The sequence below is a fragment of the Alternaria atra genome (genome assembly GCF_907166805.1).
Source record: "Alternaria atra isolate CS162 genome assembly, contig: 21, whole genome shotgun sequence".
NCBI classification, from domain to species: domain Eukaryota; kingdom Fungi; phylum Ascomycota; class Dothideomycetes; order Pleosporales; family Pleosporaceae; genus Alternaria; species Alternaria atra.
In genome coordinates this window covers 2,065,464-2,085,430 of record NW_025091319.1, presented here as the reverse complement: position 1 = coordinate 2,085,430, position 19,967 = coordinate 2,065,464, and the positions used below count along the sequence as shown (strand labels likewise).

Below are 19,967 nucleotides of genomic sequence, written 5' to 3'. Positions count from 1 at the left end.
AAACGCGGTCTTGTTTTCTAGCTTCGGCATCCCACCCAGCGTGTTCCTTGACCTATGACTGGTTCTGGTCTCAGTTTCGGCATCCCACCTCGCCTGTGTTATGACTCGAAGAGTGAATCTATTGTCCAGCTACTGCATTCTACTGGGGACAAGAAATCCCTTACACCTGCAGCTTCTTGACTTTGAGCCTCCCAAGGGATACTTGCAGTTGATATTCCTAGCAAACACCAGCTTTATATACCGACGTATACACCCTGCACATAGACAGCATGAGTATCTAGAGGTTCAGTACGCTTTTTAGACGCCTACCAGCTTTCACTTGTCATAGCAAGATGGCGGTGCTATGTTAGATCACAGGCTAAAGAGCTCATACTTAACTCTAGAGAACTTAGCAACCAACGGTGGTTTGCTTGGTCGATGCATGCTTGAATAAGTCGGATTAAGGTCGATAACGTACGAAAACCTAAGTGATCCAGTGACAGTACGTTTGCCTCGAATCAGTACTACATAATGCAGTCAACTTAAGCGGTATGAGTCTCATAATACGCTCAATATTGATAAAGTGCTAGCTCTCGACCGCCATACTCGAGGGGTTCGAGACCGGTGGGATGCCGGTGGCAATCGCGGGCTTTTAGTCATCGTCTGTTCAAGATGCGACGAGGTTGTCACTCTAGAGATGCTTTCCTTGGCTGTTCACTGATCCGGGTTTACCGGTATCCACTATAGTGCTTCGAAAATGCCTGTTTGTCGGGCAGAAGACGCGTAGACGTCGATCTCACCAGATCTTCACAGTATTTATTCTCCGTGTGATCCTCTACATGCACACATAGTTATCAATTACTTCTTTAATTATTCCACTACCTTAAGAGTTCTTTCTAGTCATCAGTCTCGCCAAACGTCGCAATATGGGCCTGGTAATACATCACCTCCAGCGTTCGCAGTCTGAACGGATAGTCTGGCTCTGCGAGGAACTTGGAATCGACTATGAGCTAAAGATCTATCAACGGGAGTGTGGTAGCCTGGGAGCGCCATCAAACTTGAAAGCAATGTAATTTCTCATTTCTCTCTTTGAACAACAAAGTCTGATTTGGAACTAACTCAATATCTAGTCACCCCACTGGCACAACACCCGTGATTCATGACGGTGAGATTACTATCTCGGAGAGTGGTGCCATAATGGATTACATCCTGGGCAGATACGGAAATGGTGCGCTCACAGCTCCGAGTAATGCCTCGAACTTCTCCGATTATGTCTTCTGGTATCACTGGGGTATTGCGACATTTCAGAGCACTACGATGACTCTCATCTACGTCCGCAAGGCTGGTGTTGAGGAAACTCATCCTGTTCTGCAAGCACTGAACCAAAAGATAACGGACGCACTAGAGATGATGGACCGACGCCTGATACAGTGTCCGTGGCTTGCAGGTGACGAATTTACAGCCGCAGACGTTTACGCTGTATTTATCGTCACGACCATGCGGCTGTTCACTCCGTTCCCACTATCAGGCTATAGCGGTATCAAGAGGTGGTTGAAAAGTATCGGACAGAGGCCAGCTTATGAAAGAATGATTGAGAAGGCTGAGCAGGGTGAGAACAGAGGTCAAGTTCCAGTGTTCTGCGACGAAGCGCCGCGGCCGATGATAAGCTACTGAGTGTTTACGGAGCACTTACAGAGATGGCTTTTGTGTTCATGCCTGGTGTACCGTATTTTATTACCACCCGATATCACGAAGGAATTACTGATAAGGAACTTTGTATATCGATCGGTTTTCTTCAGATGGATAGATACTAGACAAGAATGAGTTCGGTCTCTGTCGTGTGATCTAACTTCAGTCCTCCCGAAAAATGTCCAATCCTCTCCCAACAACCAGTTTGCCTCGTTGACTGAACTAGTACAAGCCCCTCAGCCCATTGCGCATTAGATATAGGAGCAGACTCAAACTCTACAAGTAAGATAATTGCATCTAAAGTGCTTTCTATCAACTCAATATCGCTCGTCATAGTGGCTCCCTTCAATTCATTCCGTACCTTAGAAACTGATGTGTTCACAAGAACATCGTAGCGTGTACTCTGCGATACACGATTTGTGCGCTGCAGGGTCACTGCTTTGGTCGGTCCCGAAATTTTTATTCGCCCATCTTGCACGTGTCCATAAAGGTCGGTAGTCGTTGTTGTGCATGTTATTTCGATCATTAGACAAACGGGCGCTGATGGTTTTTTTGCCTTCAGGACGAAAGCCGAGATAACAGAGGCCCAGGACCACGTGGGCGCTTGGTACCGAGGTGGTCTTAGATGCACATCTGATCGATCGGTAACTCCACCAGTAGTGCTCCATAGGAGTGCCTGGGGAAGTTGATATTCCCATAACCCGGCTAGATATCTGCCCAATTTTGGCAGTGCGATCTCTTTAGCAATCCCAGATATACCAGGAAGTCGATCTGTCCCAAACGTTAGCGCCCGTTGTGAGTATTCCCTAACAACGCCTTGCCATGCCGCCGCACGTATATCGGGATCCGCTGATGCCACTGCTGCAACATAAGAAAGTTTGAAGGTTTTCAATTTTGGCGCCCATGGGTTATCGAATTTGATCTTTTGACATTCACACCAAAGTTCTTCTTGACACTCCCACATCATCTCGTCTTCAGTGTAGTGAAGTATTCGAGAAGCAAGCACACGCTCTTGGAAACACCATGCCCGGTCCAGAAGAGGCATCGTGATGCTCGTTGCTTGCCATTCGATGATGGCGCGGTGACATATTTGTCGCTGAACGTGAAAGTTAATAGTACTGGAAACCTCTAGACATGCTGCCAAGTTGTAACTCGGGTGCCTGGGCCGAAGGCAGCCATCGTCACCATTCTTCGAGCTTGTTGCAGCAATGACTAGGTATGCGTTTTTGTACACGTCTGCCATCCTAGCGGCCTCTTGGGCCCAGTCCTCATCATCGTCTTGGATGATGCACAAGGCATCGATCCAGATGTAGGGTATGCCAAGCTTCCTCGCAATCTCGATAGCATCTACGAATGTTTGAGTCAGCTCATCCAAGGGTATCCTAAGCATACGAGCAGATATGTTGCCGCTCAAGAGCAAAGGCATGGTCTTTAAGCGTTCTTCTTTCGGACCCCATGTATGGCTCAAGGCGATATAGCGGGCGTCTGTTGATATTTCCTTCGATTGACACAACTTGATGTCTTCTGAGAACGAATCAACGGAGAGGAGTCTTGTTGGCGTCGTTGGTGAATTTCTGGACGAGCAATTCGGGTGTAGAGAGTCGCATTGCCTGATCCACTCCTTAACAGTAGTAATGCAAGCTTGGGAAGCAGGGTCAGCACGGATGTCGCCCGCTGGTTGAATATCGGAAAAGTATTGTGGCCGATCTGAGTATAGTGAGCGGATGATATAAGAGTCAACTCCTTTGCGATAGCAGACGAACCGGGCTGAGAGTAGAAGAGGAGCTCCATTGGTAGGCTGCCAGTTTTACTTGACATACCAGCGTAATGGATTGTCACCTGTAAACCCATTTCCAGATTGTTGACGACGTAGATATCTAGACCAGGATCGGGCTCATACTCGCTAACGGGGGCCTCGGTAGTCCGATAAGGACGATAAGGAGGGAAATTGTACTTCTTGATTCCTCCAAAGAGTAGCTTGCATCGAATGCAGCCATCGCGAGCGGCCTTGTGCAAATTTGACAGCCTGGTACCTCCCCGATGATATCCGTCCGTCCAATTGCAGGCTTGAGATTCAATCTGCTCTGACCACGAGGGTAAATGGGGTAGGAACAGAGCCATCTTGATGTACGAAAAGCGTGCACATGTATAGGTGTTGCTAAAAGCGCTTGACGCGAAGGGATAAGGCATGGTGGGGTCTATGCAACTGCACTCTTCTGGACGCGGCAGACTCGACCAGGGTCCGGCGCCACGCGAGGTAATAAGACACAGCTGATGTGTGTGCAATGAAGAAAAGTCGGATAACCTATAATAAGCTGTAGCGCAAGCGTGATATATCGACACATCGTGAAAAATTGTCTAAGATAACATTGACCCTTGCACATCAACGTTCGAAACGTAAAGGAAAACAACAAACGCATCGCCATGTGGAAGACCTCTCCAATCATTGCTTCCCCACCAACTTCCGCACAATCCCCTCAACCAACGTCCCGATACTCACACTCTGCAAAATCTCAAACACACTAACCTTAACCTTTGTCTCTCTTTGAACCCAATTTTTGATCTCGACCGCAACCAGCGAATCCGTTCCGTAGCTGCTCATCGATTTCCCAGCATCAAGCTCACTCACATCCATCATTAAGCTACGCGACAGCTTGTTCAGTAACGCCGAAAGAATGAAGTCTCTAGCTGCTTCGGGAGAGGGGTTGGAGGAGAGCTGTACGGAGAGTGAAACAGATGTGGATGTACTACCGTCGTTTGACGTTTGTGTAGGCGTATCGGTTTTGAGATGTGGTCGTAAGTACGGCAAGTGACTCAGTACGGGATCACGGGCGAAGAACGGTAGCTCGCTATCTCCTAGGCCATTGATTTCGAGGTCAGAGTCCAGGCCTGTGACTATATGTCCCATCATCGGTTCACGAACACCCAGTTCGATGAGCGCCAACATCTCTTTCTCATCAATGTGTTTAAACTCTTGGACATGCACTTTCCGCCCCTCAACTTTCTTTTCAACAACGTAGCCTACATCGCCGACGATACCGAGGTCGATAGCTGTAGCTGGTAGACCCTGCGCGTTGCGGTATTTGGCTAGGGCGACTTGGTAGGCGCAGCCTGCGGCGTAGTTGGCCTGACCAGGGTTGCCGATGAAAGAGTGGAGGGACGAGAGGAGGATAAAGAAGTCGAGCGGCTGGGACATTGTAGTCTCGTGGAGGTTCTTTGAGCCGTGAACTTTGGGAAGGATAGTAGAAGCCCATTGATGCGATGCCATGGTGGTGAAGAGGGAGTCGTTGAGGGTCATGGCGCCTTGGATTACTCCCTTGACGGGCGGGAAGGATCGCAGGGTATCTGAGAGGAGGTTGGATAGTTCGAGGAAGTCGGATACGTCGCATCTCAGGATGGCGGTTCGAACGTTCGAGGCATGGAGGGATGCGATGAAAGCTTGTGCTTCTTGTGATACTGCACCGTAGCGAGAGATGAAAATCAGATTCTTCGCGCCGTGTGTCACAAGCCACTGCGAGATACTTCGACCCAGACCGCCGAGACCTCCAGCAAGGATATAGGACGCAGACTGGTCGAAAGAAATGTCTGCGGGTGGCTTTTGGGTGACCTGAGTTATGTTAGTCGCGTCCCCGACATCGCTATGTTCATTTGTGACTTACCAGAACTTGATCATCAGCCTGCGGCATCATCACCACCCGCCTGTTCCAATTCTCCTCCTGCACCATCTTAACAGCTTCATCTAGCTTCGACCACGGCATAGCTCTGACAGCTTGGTGGTGCGCTGTCGCGATAGCGCCCATCGCTTCCTGGAACACTTGACTAGCGAGCTCCGGCTTTTGCTTGTACATCAACGCCATATCAACCGACGAAAATGATACATTGCGGCCGAAAGGTGCCATCTCCAGTCGACAAGTCCTCTGCGTATTGAGATTGACAAATCTCCCAAAAGGTGCGATGCAGCTGAACGTCGCTTGTAGCGCCTCGCCACTCATGGTGTTCAAAATGACATCAACGCCGCGGCCCTTTGTCGCTCGGCGAAGCGCTGTGACGAATTTGAGACCCTGGCTGGAGAAGACACGAGTTTTGTGGATACCGTAGTTCTCAATAAGGTGGCTCTTCTCTTCCTCTGATCTTGCGGTAACGAAGATCTTCGCACCCGCATTTGAGGCTATCTGGATGCCTGCCTGACCCACAGCATCTGCGGCTTCGTGAATGAGAACGGTCTCACTAGACTGCAGGCGCGCGATATGTTCGAGCGCGTAGTGAGCAGTTGTATAGGCTTTCGGTAATGTAGCTGCCGCTCCAAACGCTATGACATCGGATATCCTGTGCGCAAACCCTGCTGGAACACGCAAATGGGTAGCAACCGACCCTGGACACCATACTGCAACTCGATCACCCAAAGACAGATGTTTGACATCAGAACCAGCCTTTATGACAACACCCGCACATTCTTGACCGAGCTTGCCATCAAGATGTTCTCCGCCTAGAATCTTCATATCTCCAGGGCTGAGGCTCGTAGCACGGACTTCAATCTCTACTTCGCCAGCTTGGATAGATTGCGCAAATCTCATGTCTTCTTCGAAGACGACTAGATCTGGCCCACCTCTATTGACACTATTGAGCTTTAGTGGACGACCATCTTGTATCGCGTTCTCTAGTTGCGGTTGCAAAGCCATTGTATTTGCCCGACCAACCAAGAACTGATTCGATTTCTCATCCTCAATAGCACGCTTGATGTGAAGTACACTATTTTGCTCGACAAACTCGCTGTCAACCAGGCTGGCACTTCTTCCCGGACCAAGCTGTTTCTCATAGATGCCAAGAAGCAGCTCAGCGACATCGTGAGCAGGTAAAGTCTTCTTAGCATCCAAGTCGACAGTGATACATGTGAAGTTTTCATTTTCAACTCTCAGCGTACGGGCTAGACCTTGGAAGACGGCAAGTTCAGGACGCTCAACGTCCGAAGATGCAGCGCCGCGTGTGACCCATACTAAACCTGCAGAAGCATCGGCGATGTTTTGGAGAGTCTTTATATCGTCTGAGGAAGGGCTGGCGAGGAGGGGTTCTTCAAGCTCGACAAAGCTGAAGCAAATCGTGCGAGCAAGATCCTGTTGGTCCAGCTTGGAAAGAGACATGAGTTGTGCTTGGAAGCCTGATTTCTCCAGTCTTGCTTTGAGTGCCAATGGCATATCCATTCTGCTCAGTCTGATACGAGAGTCGGCGCAAAGGATGATAAAGCGGGGTGTTTCCGGAGGTGTGATCATTCCGCTCGATAGCGTCGGCTTTGACTCAACGGCAGTGGCGATCATCAATCTTGTGCCCTCCTCGAGCGGATCCAGGACATCTGGGCTACTTGCTTGGAGAGTGCCGAATCCCGTTGAGCGGAGCAAATCCTCCCATTGACTCTCTGTAAGTAGAGGACCACCGGTTCGCCACTCTTCGGATGCGTTCCACCACCCTGGCAAGGTACCGAAGATGACTGAAGCAGCAAGCAATCGATTGGTCATCTCAAGAAGGATGAGCCTTCCTCCTGGTCGAAGCAACTTTCGAGCGTGCATCATAGTACGATGCATGTCTGATGTAGCATGGAGTACATTGGCCGCAACGATCACATCGTAAGAAGCAGGCTTAAAGTCTTGTGTCTCGGGATCATGCTCAACATCCAGCTTTTTGAAGTTCATAAACTGTGCAAAACCTCCGAACTTCTCTGCAGCGCGCTGGAAGAAGTAGGATGAGATGTCGGTGTAGGTGTACGACCTCAGCCGAGAGTACATGTGGAGGTCTTCACAACCACTCAAGCCTTTCAGCGTTGGAACCGTCGCACCACCAGTTCCAGCCCCGATTTCAAGGTAATCAAGATTTGGGTACTTATGCGAAAGCATTGTGGTATAACGCGAGATCTGGGCGTATGTGTTCGGCATGCCGACAGCGGTAGTGTAGTAGTCTTCCAATAAGTTCTCATGCGTCATAAGAGCGAGTGGCTCAACCTCTTGCCTGAACACGGCCGGTAGAGCCTCGCCTACACGAACGAGGAGTTTTCCATCGTATGCTGTCTCATGGTTGCGGTAGTGCTCTACTATGGCCTCGAGCTTTGACACAACTTCTGAACTTTGTAACTGTTGCCATTCATCTGTTTGCTGGGGATGTGTTTTCGTTAGCACAGCATCCCGAAGCTCGCACAAGTTTTGGTAGAACTTTTGGTGATGTGGCAACATGGTAGATGCTTCGCTCTGAGGGACTTCTTGCAATACCTTGTCGATGAAGTAGTATGAGAGTAGCTCTAGTTCCCTTACAGTCTTGGGGCGGTCATCAGGTCGTGGTGCCGCCTGGAGTTCGCGGTTCAGATGTTGACGATCGATGAGTTCCACATCTGGCTCCCACACTGGCTTATAGCAGTGTTTGGGTAGTGCAGACAACTCACTAGAGCCGATGACTGTGTTTATAGCAACGAATTCGAAGCCATCGATGAGGATGACTGGCCTTGAAGTGATCGGATCTAATGCGAAGATGTCACCGGCAGCCTCCCGTATGCTACGTTGTTGGGCATTGACTACAACGTTGAGGGAATCACCAATCTGGGCCGCTACGTTGGCAGATACGGACATCTCCTCGATGAAAGTTGGGACCATGGCACCCTTAAGCTGGTTGAGATTAGCACCGCCTAGCGCAGCCAAGCCGAGTTGCAGGAATGTGTCCAGGGTAGCTGGGTGTAATAATCGGTCATACTCGAAACCTCCTGGATTGCTAGCCTTCGTGTCAGTGACTTCAACGACTCCAGTAGCTTGGCCAGGCATTTGAGGGTCGATGCTGATGTTCTTGAGACCCTGGAAAGTTGGACCATACGTGAGGCCAATGGCATCGACGCCATGGTAAAAAGTTTCAACGTCCACCTTGTGTACACCGTTTGAGCGCGCTCTGTCCCAATCGCTGAGACACTCCTGAGCGAGCTGTTCGTCCAACATGGACCTGCCCGCCACAGAAACCATCCCGCGGCAATTTTCCACCCATCCTCCGTCTGCGGTGTATGAAAAAACACAAAAGTCGTGCCATATCTCTGAACATGAGCTATCGTGGTTGAGATTGCATCTCATGGAGAAGCAAGTCTCTACGCCTGCATCGGCCTCCGACACAACGAGTGCACGTGAAATGCTGACTTCGCGAAGTCGGTACTCACCCGCACTACTAACGCCCTGCGGGAGGAATGTGGATGGCGAAATGGTACACATTTGCCGACAAGCTTCAATGGCCATGCACAAGTAGCCACATGCTGGGAATAGCACGTCACCTTGAACCACATGGTCTCGGAGCCAAGGTTGCTCGCGCAGTCGTATAAAGTTTCGGAATCTGGGCTCTATTGGGTTCCAGTCGTTGACAGGTGCGCCCAAGATATCGGTCCTACCAAACTTTCGGAAACGATAGTCACGGCTAAGGCGCGACTCCCACCAGTAGCGCCGGGTGTGGTTCCAAGGGTATTGGGGAAGATCAGTCAGCACAGACAGTGACTGTTTAGGCTCGGTCGGGAAATTGATGGCATGCAGATCCACCGGGTACCGGTGCGCGAACAATTGACCGGCAGCCTCGAGTGCGGTAGTATCCGCAGGCTTGTTGCGAATGAGGGTTGACAGATACTGAATGTTCGACTTCTGCGCGAATGTATCATCGAGGATCTCTTTGACGGGAAGTTTGAACAAGGCATGAGGTCCGACCTCAAGCAGGATGTCAACAGCGTTCTGACCTCCCGAACCTGATGCGCATAGCTTTGAAAGCGCTCCGGAGAAGCGAACGCTACCGACGAGATTCGATACCCAGTAATCAGCACCCAGGCGGTCTAATTCAACAATGTCTTCCGTCACGGAAGAGTACATGGATATCTGTGCATCAGTCCTGATTGGCGCAACATTTGCTTCTTTCAGGCGAGCCAGATACTCTTTCGCGATTGCTTGCATGTGATGGGAATGGTAGGCAGTATCGACCTGGAGCAAACGCGCAAAGATACCTTTGGCCTCCAAAGTCCTCTGCAAGGTTTCAATAGCTGTGACATCACCAGAAATGGTAACACCGCGTGGACTATTCACACAAGCCACGACAGCCTTGCCGGAACCATCGCCTAGCTCTCTAATGTCGTTATTTGCATCATCTTCGGACAGACCGACTGCCATCATGCGTCCTTCCAGACCAATGCCCTTGACCTTTGGCGATAGAAGACCTCGAAAGAATGCGATAGTCATCGCCGACTCAGTACTCAGCGCGCCTGTGCAATATGCAGCAGCAATCTCACCACTGGAGTGTCCGACTACACTTTGTGGTTGGATATTCCACGATGCAAGTAAATCCACGAGCGCAATCTGCAGAGCAGTGCAAAGTGGCTGGCTGAAGGTTGCTTCGTTAACTCTTGAGGTAGCTTTGTCTTTGAGCAGCTCTTCCATCAATGACCACTCGGCACCCAAGCCGGTGACGACAGATTCACAACGTTGTAGAGTCTTCCTAAAGACGGCATAATGCAATAGTTCTCTACCCATGCCCCACCACTGAGCTCCTTGTCCGGTGAAGATGAAGCCTATTCGCGGTGGTATTGTGCCGCTAGTAGAGCTTGGGCGTATATGTTGCAGTTTGGTTTCCAGAGTGGACTTGTTCGAGGCGACGATCGCGGAGCTATAGGAAAATTGTGATCGGCGTTCACACAGTGTGTACGCTAGATCATCTAGTAATTGCTCTTCATTGAGGCCAATCTGGCCTTGAAGATGTTTCGAAAGATCTTGTGCCATCTGGGAAAGACTCCGCTCATCATTGGCAGATTGGAAGAAAAGGCGCGATCTTGGTGCGTTGCTAAAGGAGTCGTCTCTCACAGGGCTGACAAAACCAGAGTCATTCCTCTTGCGACCGATCGAGCGGCGATGGTGTTGTAGATAGTGATATGCATCGTCAAGAATAACATGCGCATTCGTTCCTCCGTAGCCGAAGGAGTTCACGCTTGCGCGTCGTAGTCCGTCAAGTGGCCACTCTTTAGGCTCTGTAGGCACTTCGACCCGCCATCCTTCAAAATCAATGGCTGGGTTGCCCCGCTCAAACCAAAGATTTGGTGCGATGGTACCCTTCTCCACACTGAGCATGGCTTTGATGATTCCAGCGATACCGCTAGCCCCCTCCAGATGGCCCATATTTGTTTTTACGGACCCAATGGAGAGGGGAACGACTTCCTCAGTTGTCTCCATGATGCGGCGTGGGCGATTGGCGGCGAACACTTCGCCAATTGCTCCACTTTCTATGGGATCTCCTGCGGCCGTCCCTGTGCCATGCGCTTCGAAATATCCCGTCTCGCTTACGTCGATCCCTGCCGCGCGATATGCTGAGCGTATAAGGTCAACTTGGGCGTCTTTCGAAGGCATCGTGATGCCGGGCGTTCGTCCGTCCGAACTGGCAGCTGTGCCACGGATGATGGCTCGGACGGGGTCATTGTCGCGTAGAGCTAGATCTAATGGTTTCAGTATGATTGCGCCAACGCCTTCCCCCCGTGCGTAGCCATTGGCTCGGTCATCGAATGCGTGCGATATTGAGTCCGGACTCAAGAAGTGCATGTCACTCATCTCGATCTGAATGTCTGGACTCAGGATGAGGTTGCTTCCTCCAGCGATCGCCATGGAGCTTTCGCCCATTCGCAGGCTTTGGCAAGCTAAGTGCACGGCGACAAGCCCGCTGCTGCAAGCTGTGTCTACGCTTACACTTGGCCCCTTCAAGTTGAAGAAATAGCTCAGTCGATTCGACAGCATCGTCTGCGAAGCGCCAGTAGACTGGTACTTCGGTGCTAGCTCCATATCTCGCCGTTGCATCTCCTCATAGTCTTTTGTGAAGCAACCGACATAACATGAGGTCTTAGATCCCGAAACCCTGGCTAACGGCGTCCCTGAGTTTTCCAGCGCTTCGTACGTCACCTCAAGCAGTAACCGCTGCATGGGATCCATGGCCATGGCCTCAGCCGGTGATATCGAGAAAAACGGCGCATCGAACAGTGAGACATCCTCGGTGAGATAGTGTCCACCACGATTGTTACACTGGGAGTTGGTTAGCGGGAACAGTCCGTACGGAAAATGGTTTAAGCTTACCGTCCCGAAACGGTCCCCGTCGGGATTGTGGAATGCATTAATATTAAAGCGGTCTAGAGGTACTTCGGTGCGAGCCGACCTCTTCTCAACCAACATCTCCCATAGCTTCTCGCCGTTTGTGACATCGCCTGGAAATCGGCAACCAAAGCCTACAATGGCAACGGGCATCGGCTTGGTGTCTTCACACGCCATCGTTACCAAATATAATGAATCGTGCTGAACGTTGTCAAAGACTTAGTACACGAAGGTGATAAAGCCAGCTGCGAGGGGTCGATGAGGCCATCTGCAAGAAGACACTGTAGAGCAATCTAGAGGTAGGATCCGGGCAGCCCTGGTCAATTGAAGGAACCGCGTCCAGATGAGGGTCGGCCGCGAGGAGCCACACTGATCATTGGACTTCTGCGTGTGCGCGGAAACAGACCCTCCATGACGCGTTTAGCTGCACGATTCCATTCGCAACTTTTGCCACGGACCACATGTTGCATAGACTAACTGTCTGGCAGTCACAGACAGTGATTAGAATGCGCCTGTATAGTATATGGAGCCCGGGCATAACAGTAGCGCATCCTTCGCGCTGTAGGTTACTGTGAATTGCATGGCGAAGACTGCGCGTTAGCCTCCTTGGAAAATACAAAGAGACATCAGTACATTTATTCCAAGTGTCGTCTGTCCAATAACCTCCGTTCTTCTGGAAGTTGCTGATAATATTGACAAATGCTGATCAGATCGGGGAAAGTTGTAGGCGCTATCACTGTTCGACAACTAGAGCAGGCGATTATGCTAAAGCTCATGCATGTGTAGACGCTTCCTTAGGGCCTTTTCCACTCGAACAAAGCAAGCAATCGGACTACTGCGATCTATCTTGTTACGTGGCCCTTGACTGTTGGTCCCCCAGAAGGTAGTGGCGGGAGAGCTTCGGCCTGAGTTAGACCTGTGGTGGAGCAGTAGCTTCGTGCTTGACCTAGTAATTACTGATGATGGGAACAACCTATCACGGGGTTGTGCCTTGGCATTGCGAAGCCACCCGAACGCTGCAAGCGTGCCACCCCGAAGGATCAGAAAGCAGCGGTGTGGCCTGCAGGAGTGCAGAGTGCACGGCGTTCAGGAGAAAGCGCGAAGGAATCTCCCCATGAACACGATTCTGCAGCTTTCTGCAACTGCAAGGGAGGGGTACGGTGGTATTTCGAATTGACAATGAGCCGAGATGGTGTGAGGCTGCCGCGTTAAGGACGAGCCGCGCGGTGGAGCACGTGGACACCCGTCATCGAATGGCAAGGTTATCGCCGCTTGTAGCGCGCTTCGTTCCTGTTTGTGTAACAAATTTTGCGTACATCGGGTGACATGGCTGCGGTGCCATGTCGGCGAACGTGTGGGGTTGAGCAATACGGGAGGATTGAGGTTCCTAGTGGTGACCAGGGGCTATTGGAGGCTAACCGCTTAGCAGCAAGCGGAACAGCAGGTGCGTCTAGAAATGGACGAATGCAGGCTCCAGAATGCAGTTCGTTCTTCGAATGGAAAGGGAACCAGACAAAGACAAGTTGGTCTTCCGAATTAAGTATCTGTAAGTACAGCTTTTGACTCGACTTTTCCCGACTTCATAGTGATTGGCTATCGCCTGTGGATGGTACATCGGGAACAGCTCCATTGGAATTTCCTTTACATACGAGACCCGGTGCGCTTGCTGCTTGCCAAAGCTGGGTCTTCTTGCAGTTGGTCCGTGGAAGACGCAGTAGCCGAGCCCCCAGCAACAGCCGATCTAGGCGCTTCTCCAGCGCCCTCAGTATCAAGATATGCCTCGATCAGGCTCATGTTGCCTTTGCCGTGAATGGCCTTGATCTGCAGGCAGAGTCAGTATCGCGGAATGGATCGTCAGCATTGATAAGCTCACCTTGAGTCGCGGGTCGGCGTCGGAGAGAAGCCGACGGAATTGTTCCTCTGATCGCTGTTTGGCTCCGAGGACCAACATCATCATAATGTCGACCTGGCGCATGCGGTTGTCTTGGTATCTGGAGGCTTCGCCAAGTGCTGGCATGACGACGTCGTTGATCAGTATTGGAGTCCCAGCGGGACTCTTCTCCAAGGCAGGCACCAGTGCTCTGAAAATGCGAATGCAGTCTTCGTCACTCCAATTATGGGTGATATATCGTAGCAGATACGCTGCTGCACCTGATACTGGCTGTCTAGTGAAGAAGTCATAAGGCATGAATGTGACGCGTCCGTTGAGATCCGAGAAGTCGTTCTGCGAGGCGGACGACAGCATAGTCAGCGAGTCCTGCACGATGAGCTCAAGGTTGGGGAAAGTCTTCGAGAAGTCAGTGAAGGCCACGAGGCATTATCCAACATGCATTTGCATACCCGAGCAAGATTGACGCTCATGTGGCCACTTCCGCCTCCAACGTCAATGACCTTTCGGCCACTGATTTTGTCCCATGGAAAGCTCTCCTTGAGGTTGTCAAAGTGCCTCTCAACTACGTTGATTAATACAATAGCTTTGTTCTCGATCGCATGTCACTTACGCCTGGATACGCCGGCCATTGCGCTTGCAAAGCGAGCTGCTCGCTTGGGATCTTGCTTGTAGTACCCGAAGAGATCGACACCGTGTCGTGTCACAAAGGCGTTTCTTTTCCCATCAGTGACCGTTGGCGACTCTTTGATACTCTCGGAGGTCTCAGAAGCTGCCCTAAAGAATTCATCTAGTCTGTAGATGATTCAGCATAACGGCAGTCATGGAGTAGTTGAATACCCACTGGTAATGCATCACATCGCGCCACTGCTTGTCCTTCAAGTAGAGTACGCTTCTCGATGTGTGCTTGAACACATCCGGCTCAACCTCTTGGAACACGCGATCGGAAGAGAGCATTCGGAGAAAGCGACCGACGCGGTCTTCGTCCATACCGGCCTTCTCAGCAATCTCTTTGATGGTCGCTGATCCATCTTCTGGGATAGCCTCGAAGAAGTTGAACTCGCATGCTACCTGCCAGGCAGCCAAGTCATACAGATAGCATACGAACGTGCGTGCATCGTTTCTGGGACCGTTGACGAGACGTAGCAGGTCACGGGCAGCATCATTAAGACAAGCGCGCAAGTTGATCTGTTCCGGAGTTTCGGGGATAGTGTCAGAATCGATGGCGAACGAAGGCTCCGGCACTTTCTTGTCGGTCAAATCACCGACGATCTTAATTGTCAACTGCTGGACCTCTCTTGCTAGCTCGAGCAGGGTGGATTGGTGTTCGGCAATCATGGTATCGGATAGCTGGGTGCACCTGGAGAACTTGTCAAGAGCAAGAAGAATGCTTGTGAAAGACATCTTCCGGCGTCCAAACTGCGCACTTTACCTCCCGTCGACATGGCTCACGTTGGCTACACGACGGACGTATGCAGGCCGATACGTTTGGAGTAGCGCCTGGTGTCTCGGCCATCACGAGCTTATCACTAGTGTCATCCCACGCCCTTTGCGATGCTCGGCTACACGCTGGAGAAACTCGAATCGTATAGTGGGGCCCAATGGGCAAAATCCTTCTTGTACCGAGAGACCAGATAGGATTCGTAGTACGCATCTTACATACGTGTGTAGTGCACAAGTCAGCTTCTAGCTGCATAATTCCCCGTGTTTTTACACGCCAGTAACTTTCTGGCGAAGATCACACGAAGATCTTCTGTGAGTTACAATTGCTTTTTATCGATGTGTATTCATTGCCATATATTTGCCTTTTGACATAAGGCGTCTACGCGTCGGGCCGGCGGAAAGCTAGTGAAATAAATTTTGACAGCGGGAGGCCTCGGTGACTCCCGCTGTTACATACGACAGTTCAAGTACGTGCCTGAGTCAAGCCGCTGTAGGATGAATAGACGCGACTGCAAACCCTGGTCGAGGACGTGGCAGACGCCCCGTTTCAGTAAATCCGCCGCCATGCTATAGGTGCCGGGGCGGCTCTCGGCTCTTCTATCGCGCTAACGAGAACTCCGGTATCTTAGCTGATATGATGGGACCTTGTGTGACTGTTGGCGGTTGAACAGATTGTTGATCTCGGTGAAATGGGTGGAATGGGTGCAAAGTAACTAGCTAGAAGGGACGGATGACCTTGGATGGGACGAGGCTGACTCAGCGGCGCGTTAGAGCTAGTCAGGGTCCATGCAGCATGTATCAAGCTTGACAAATGCTCTCAATACCCTCCTCACGACTTGGCTTCATCTTCTTTTCCAACGTCAATTCCTAAGAAGCCTCATGTAGGATGTGATGCGCAGTCAAGGTACGGAGTTATGATCTCACTCTTGTTGTACGATCACCCTTAGTACTAGCCCGCGATTGTGCTGCAGTAGTGCTACACCTCGGACGTGCACCAGTTGGTCTCCCAACAATCCCAGCCGAATTTTGGCAGGCTGGGCTCAACAGAACACTGCGGAGTGTGACTTATTTGGGAGGTACGGCCACAAGCTAGCTCATCACACTACTATGGCCGTTCCGCCATCACTGATACCACGGCGTAGGCTAATCGAGGATAGGCTCGCGACCTCATAGCTTAATAAAGAGAACAGAGGGACTCGGTTCCTAGCCAACAAGGCCCCCAGCTTGGCATCGTATTATAGTCAAGCTATATGCTTGCCTTTCGAATGATCGACTTGTTACAATTACGACGAGCTGCTAGGTATCAGGCTGATTCTGTGTGCCTGGCGTGGTAATGATCCACTGTCGTCTCGTGGTTCACACGTTCGGATAATGTAGAAAGGGTCTCAATGACGTAGTGCAGGTGGGTCGTGCAGGGGTTGGGAAGAGCAACGAAGATCCGGGGACCATCTCCACTCTCATACCCCTAAGCTTCACGAAGCTTCCCATACAACTCCCTTTGCTCGTACATTTTCCTTTGTTAGAACGCGTGTCGTCATATCCGGTGGCGCGAGAACTTCACCATATTGTACAGGCTTCTACGCGATAAAAAGTTGGGCGCGTCGAAAGCCATCTCCGATAAATCCGCACCCCTGAACTCGAGTCGCGATGCCTGTTAACACCATCTCTGTGGGCGCTGCAGTGACGCCTACGGTTATCCAAATCTATCTCTCACATTATCTCAATCGTCGCCCGCTCGCGCAGAAGCCAACAGCGCATATTTCGTACCACGAAGGTCTTGAGCTAATCCGCCGCTTTCTCCACTATGCTTCTTTCCACACAGTCGACGAACTACAAGCATTCACGTCGCAATGGGTCCCAGTACCGCGTTGGGTGCACGTAAACGTGGTGGAAATTTCAAACAACCTACTGCAACGTTCAGCACAACTACTCAATGCGCAATTGGGACCTGAAGGTATCAAAGCCGTTGGAGGAAAGAATTGGTGGCAGGTCAGGCAGATCCAACGCTTGTATATGAGTCAAGCTAATATTTCAACAGTGGAGACGTGAGGGTACAACACTCAAGGCTGAGTGGATTGAAATGCGCAAAGACTACGATGCGAGGAAACAATTAGCAATCACCAAAGGTGATCGCATCATGCTTTATGTTCATGGCGGCGCCTACTTCTTTGGTAGTGTCGACGAGCATCGCTATCAGATGCAACGTCATGCACGCAAGCTCAAGGCTAGAGTATTGGCGCCTAAGTACAGACTTGCGCCCCAATTCCCGTTCCCATGCGGTCTGCATGATTGTAGGTACTCCTGTCGACAGCTAAGAACGAAATACTGACTACGCTAGGTTTGGCCGCCTACCTCTATCTCCTCGAAGAAAAACACGATCCTACGACAATTATACTCGCTGGCGACTCGGCAGGTGGGGGCATGGTTCTTAGCATGCTTGTGACATTGCGCGACCAAGGCATACCACTACCCGCAGGTGCGATCTTGATTAGCCCCTGGGTGGATCTGACACATAGCTTCCCTAGCCTGGGTGGCGATGACAAGATGGACTACATTCCCTCGCACGGTTTTATCCACAAGCCGAGTATGAGCTGGCGTGAGGTTTTTCTCCCTAGGTTTCTAATACATCACTGACGATGATATAGCACCTCCAAACTCCGACGATATGCTCGAGATCGAAATCTTGTCCAAGAACGCCACGGGGAAAGAGAACAAGTCAGACAAGAAGGAAGACCATGCAGCGAAGAAGGAAGCCAAGGTTGAGCGCGTACGGGGTTACTCGGTCCAATCAGAAGACCGTCCTCCTCTAGGAGACATTGTCAACCCTTCAGCCACGGGACAAGATGCGGATGTCTGGATATCCTCAAATGGCAAATATAGCGTTGGACCAAAGAGTCAGTTGTCCGTCCAGCTCGAGGATGTACGCGTTGAAATCAAGGACCAGATCCAGATGTATGCTCCGAATCACCTTTTGACACATCCTCTGGTATCGCCCGTTCTACAGCCAACACTCGGAGGACTGCCGCCTCTACTCATTCAAACGGGTGGCGGTGAGTTGCTCAGAGACGAGCAAATTTACCTAGCGCATAAGGCCGCCCAACCACTGGCATACATACCACCGCCTTCCAACAACCAGACCACCGAATCCATACAAGCTCAAGCTGCCACTTACAGGCCAACTAATGTTCAGCTTCAAGTCTGGGACGATCTGTGCCACGTCGCTCCTACGCTCAGCTTCACCCGACCTGCAAAACACATGTACCGCAGTATAGCACAATTCGGCGCCTGGGCACTTGCACGAGCTCAGAAGAAGTCCATCGACATCCTTGATGATGATGACATCTCCTTCATGAGCAAGGACTCCGGTACCTCATCAGATTCGGACAAGGCTGGCGCCAATTCTTCGTCAGACGACCCCGAGGCTTTGAACACGCAAGCCAAGCGTACGAAGGCAGAGAGAAAGGCTAGCCAAGACGCGCATGTTGGCAGAGCTGGTGATCCCATTCCGTCATTCGAGCGCCACATGATCCGTCAACGCATCGATCGACATGGTCGCATCTATGCGCTTGCCCCGAAAGAAGACCTTGTGGCTCTGAACGTCCCCAGCATCGATGTCGGTGTGCCAAAGACGGGACCTGTCAGCAAATGGATGAAAGCGCAAGCTCAATGGAACAACAAATTTTCCAAGCAGAAGATCAAGATCCAAAAGCAGCGTATCAAGGACATGCAGAGAGGGTTCGAAGGTTTTGAGGGCGAGACACCACCACCTACAGCCTTGGCTGGTAGAAGAATAAAGGGTATGAAGGCTGAGAAAGCCGCGAAGAGAAGTTGGGGTATGTCGATGTGGTCTGGTTGGGGTAGTAAACATGATCAAGCCACGGTAAGCGCATTCTGCCCAAGTCAAGATGCGAAATGACCCATAGCTAACACATCACAGATCGTACGCGAGAAGAAAGCAGACAAAAACCCCGACACCGAAGCCTCTACCTCCGTTCAAGACCCAGCCCATACCTCCACCGACAGCACAACAGACAGCAAACCCGAACGCAGTCGCGCCACCGGCCTTGCTACTCCAAATGTGAAACGCTCGCGCTCCCAATCCCGCCACTCCGCCGTGACCGACCAAGGCCAAACCGGACTGCCCATGGACGACCTCTCCAAGATCGATCTCCCCAACCCCGGTCTCGCCAATGCAACGACCCTCGCTCCAGAACGCTTTGCATCGTCTCTCCCTTCCCCTATGAGCGAGATCAGCAATACAGATATGCCCCCTAACATCATCGTTTCAGACAACCCTACCGTAAATTCCAGTACCGTCATCCCAGCGACCGATACACTGACTACGCGGCCAACGGCGGGTGGCATCGCGTATCCGTTTAGTTTGAAGGTTAATGGAACGGATGGAAAGGATGTGAATGCCAGTACGCTTACACTTGCGAGTGTAAATATCAGCACGCCTCCTGTTGAGGATGCGCAGAGTGAAGAGAAACAACTTGAGAGTATGGGAACAGTGGCTGAGAGCGTTAATGAGCAGGTGTTGAAGGAGGAGAGGCCGGGTGTTGAGCGGTATTTTGCTGCCGGACAGGGCGCGGGGCTTTTCAGCAGTGGTGTGCCTGAGGAGAGGGTCGGAGATGGGGAGACAGTGGAGAGGCCGGGTGTTGAGAGGTTTGAGACTGCGCAGGACGGATTGGAAACGCTTGCTGCTGGAGGTCAGAAGCTTTGATATCGGCAAGTGAGTCAGGGATGACGAGAGTAGATATGTAATACCGTTGTAGATACCCATTTCCTTATCTCCGTAATCTTAATACAGACATCCATATGTATATTCCATTATTCTTGTCTTCCCTCGT

The 19,967-nt window shown here is 51.1% G+C and overlaps 4 protein-coding genes across 4 annotated transcripts; 2 read left to right on the top strand and 2 right to left on the bottom strand.

Moving 5' to 3' along the window:
- Positions 1–905: 905 nt before the first annotated feature.
- Positions 906–1,653, top strand: ALTATR162_LOCUS1112 (uncharacterized protein; the record flags this gene model as incomplete). Its single annotated transcript, XM_043308707.1, has 2 exons — positions 906–1,048; positions 1,110–1,653. The coding sequence occupies 2 exons, from the start codon at positions 906–908 to the stop codon at positions 1,651–1,653; spliced, it is 687 nt and encodes a 228-aa protein (XP_043164642.1).
- Positions 1,654–2,373: 720 nt separating this feature from the next.
- ALTATR162_LOCUS1111 (uncharacterized protein) lies at positions 2,374–11,963 on the bottom strand (the record flags this gene model as incomplete). The annotated part of the gene is made up of 6 exons (XM_043308706.1): positions 2,374–2,439; positions 2,483–3,375; positions 3,432–3,675; positions 4,196–5,275; positions 5,328–11,720; positions 11,772–11,963. 6 exons carry the CDS (start codon positions 11,961–11,963, stop codon positions 2,374–2,376), a joined length of 8,868 nt encoding a protein of 2,955 aa, XP_043164641.1.
- A 1,464-nt stretch (positions 11,964–13,427) lies between these two features.
- ALTATR162_LOCUS1110 (uncharacterized protein) lies at positions 13,428–15,012 on the bottom strand (the record flags this gene model as incomplete). Its single annotated transcript, XM_043308705.1, has 5 exons — positions 13,428–13,607; positions 13,660–14,073; positions 14,127–14,239; positions 14,288–14,469; positions 14,519–15,012. The coding sequence occupies 5 exons, from the start codon at positions 15,010–15,012 to the stop codon at positions 13,428–13,430; spliced, it is 1,383 nt and encodes a 460-aa protein (XP_043164640.1).
- Positions 15,013–16,764: 1,752 nt separating this feature from the next.
- Positions 16,765–19,840, top strand: ALTATR162_LOCUS1109 (uncharacterized protein; the record flags this gene model as incomplete). Its single annotated transcript, XM_043308704.1, has 5 exons — positions 16,765–17,106; positions 17,156–17,408; positions 17,456–17,713; positions 17,763–18,997; positions 19,055–19,840. The coding sequence occupies 5 exons, from the start codon at positions 16,765–16,767 to the stop codon at positions 19,838–19,840; spliced, it is 2,874 nt and encodes a 957-aa protein (XP_043164639.1).
- Positions 19,841–19,967: the final 127 nt, after the last annotated feature.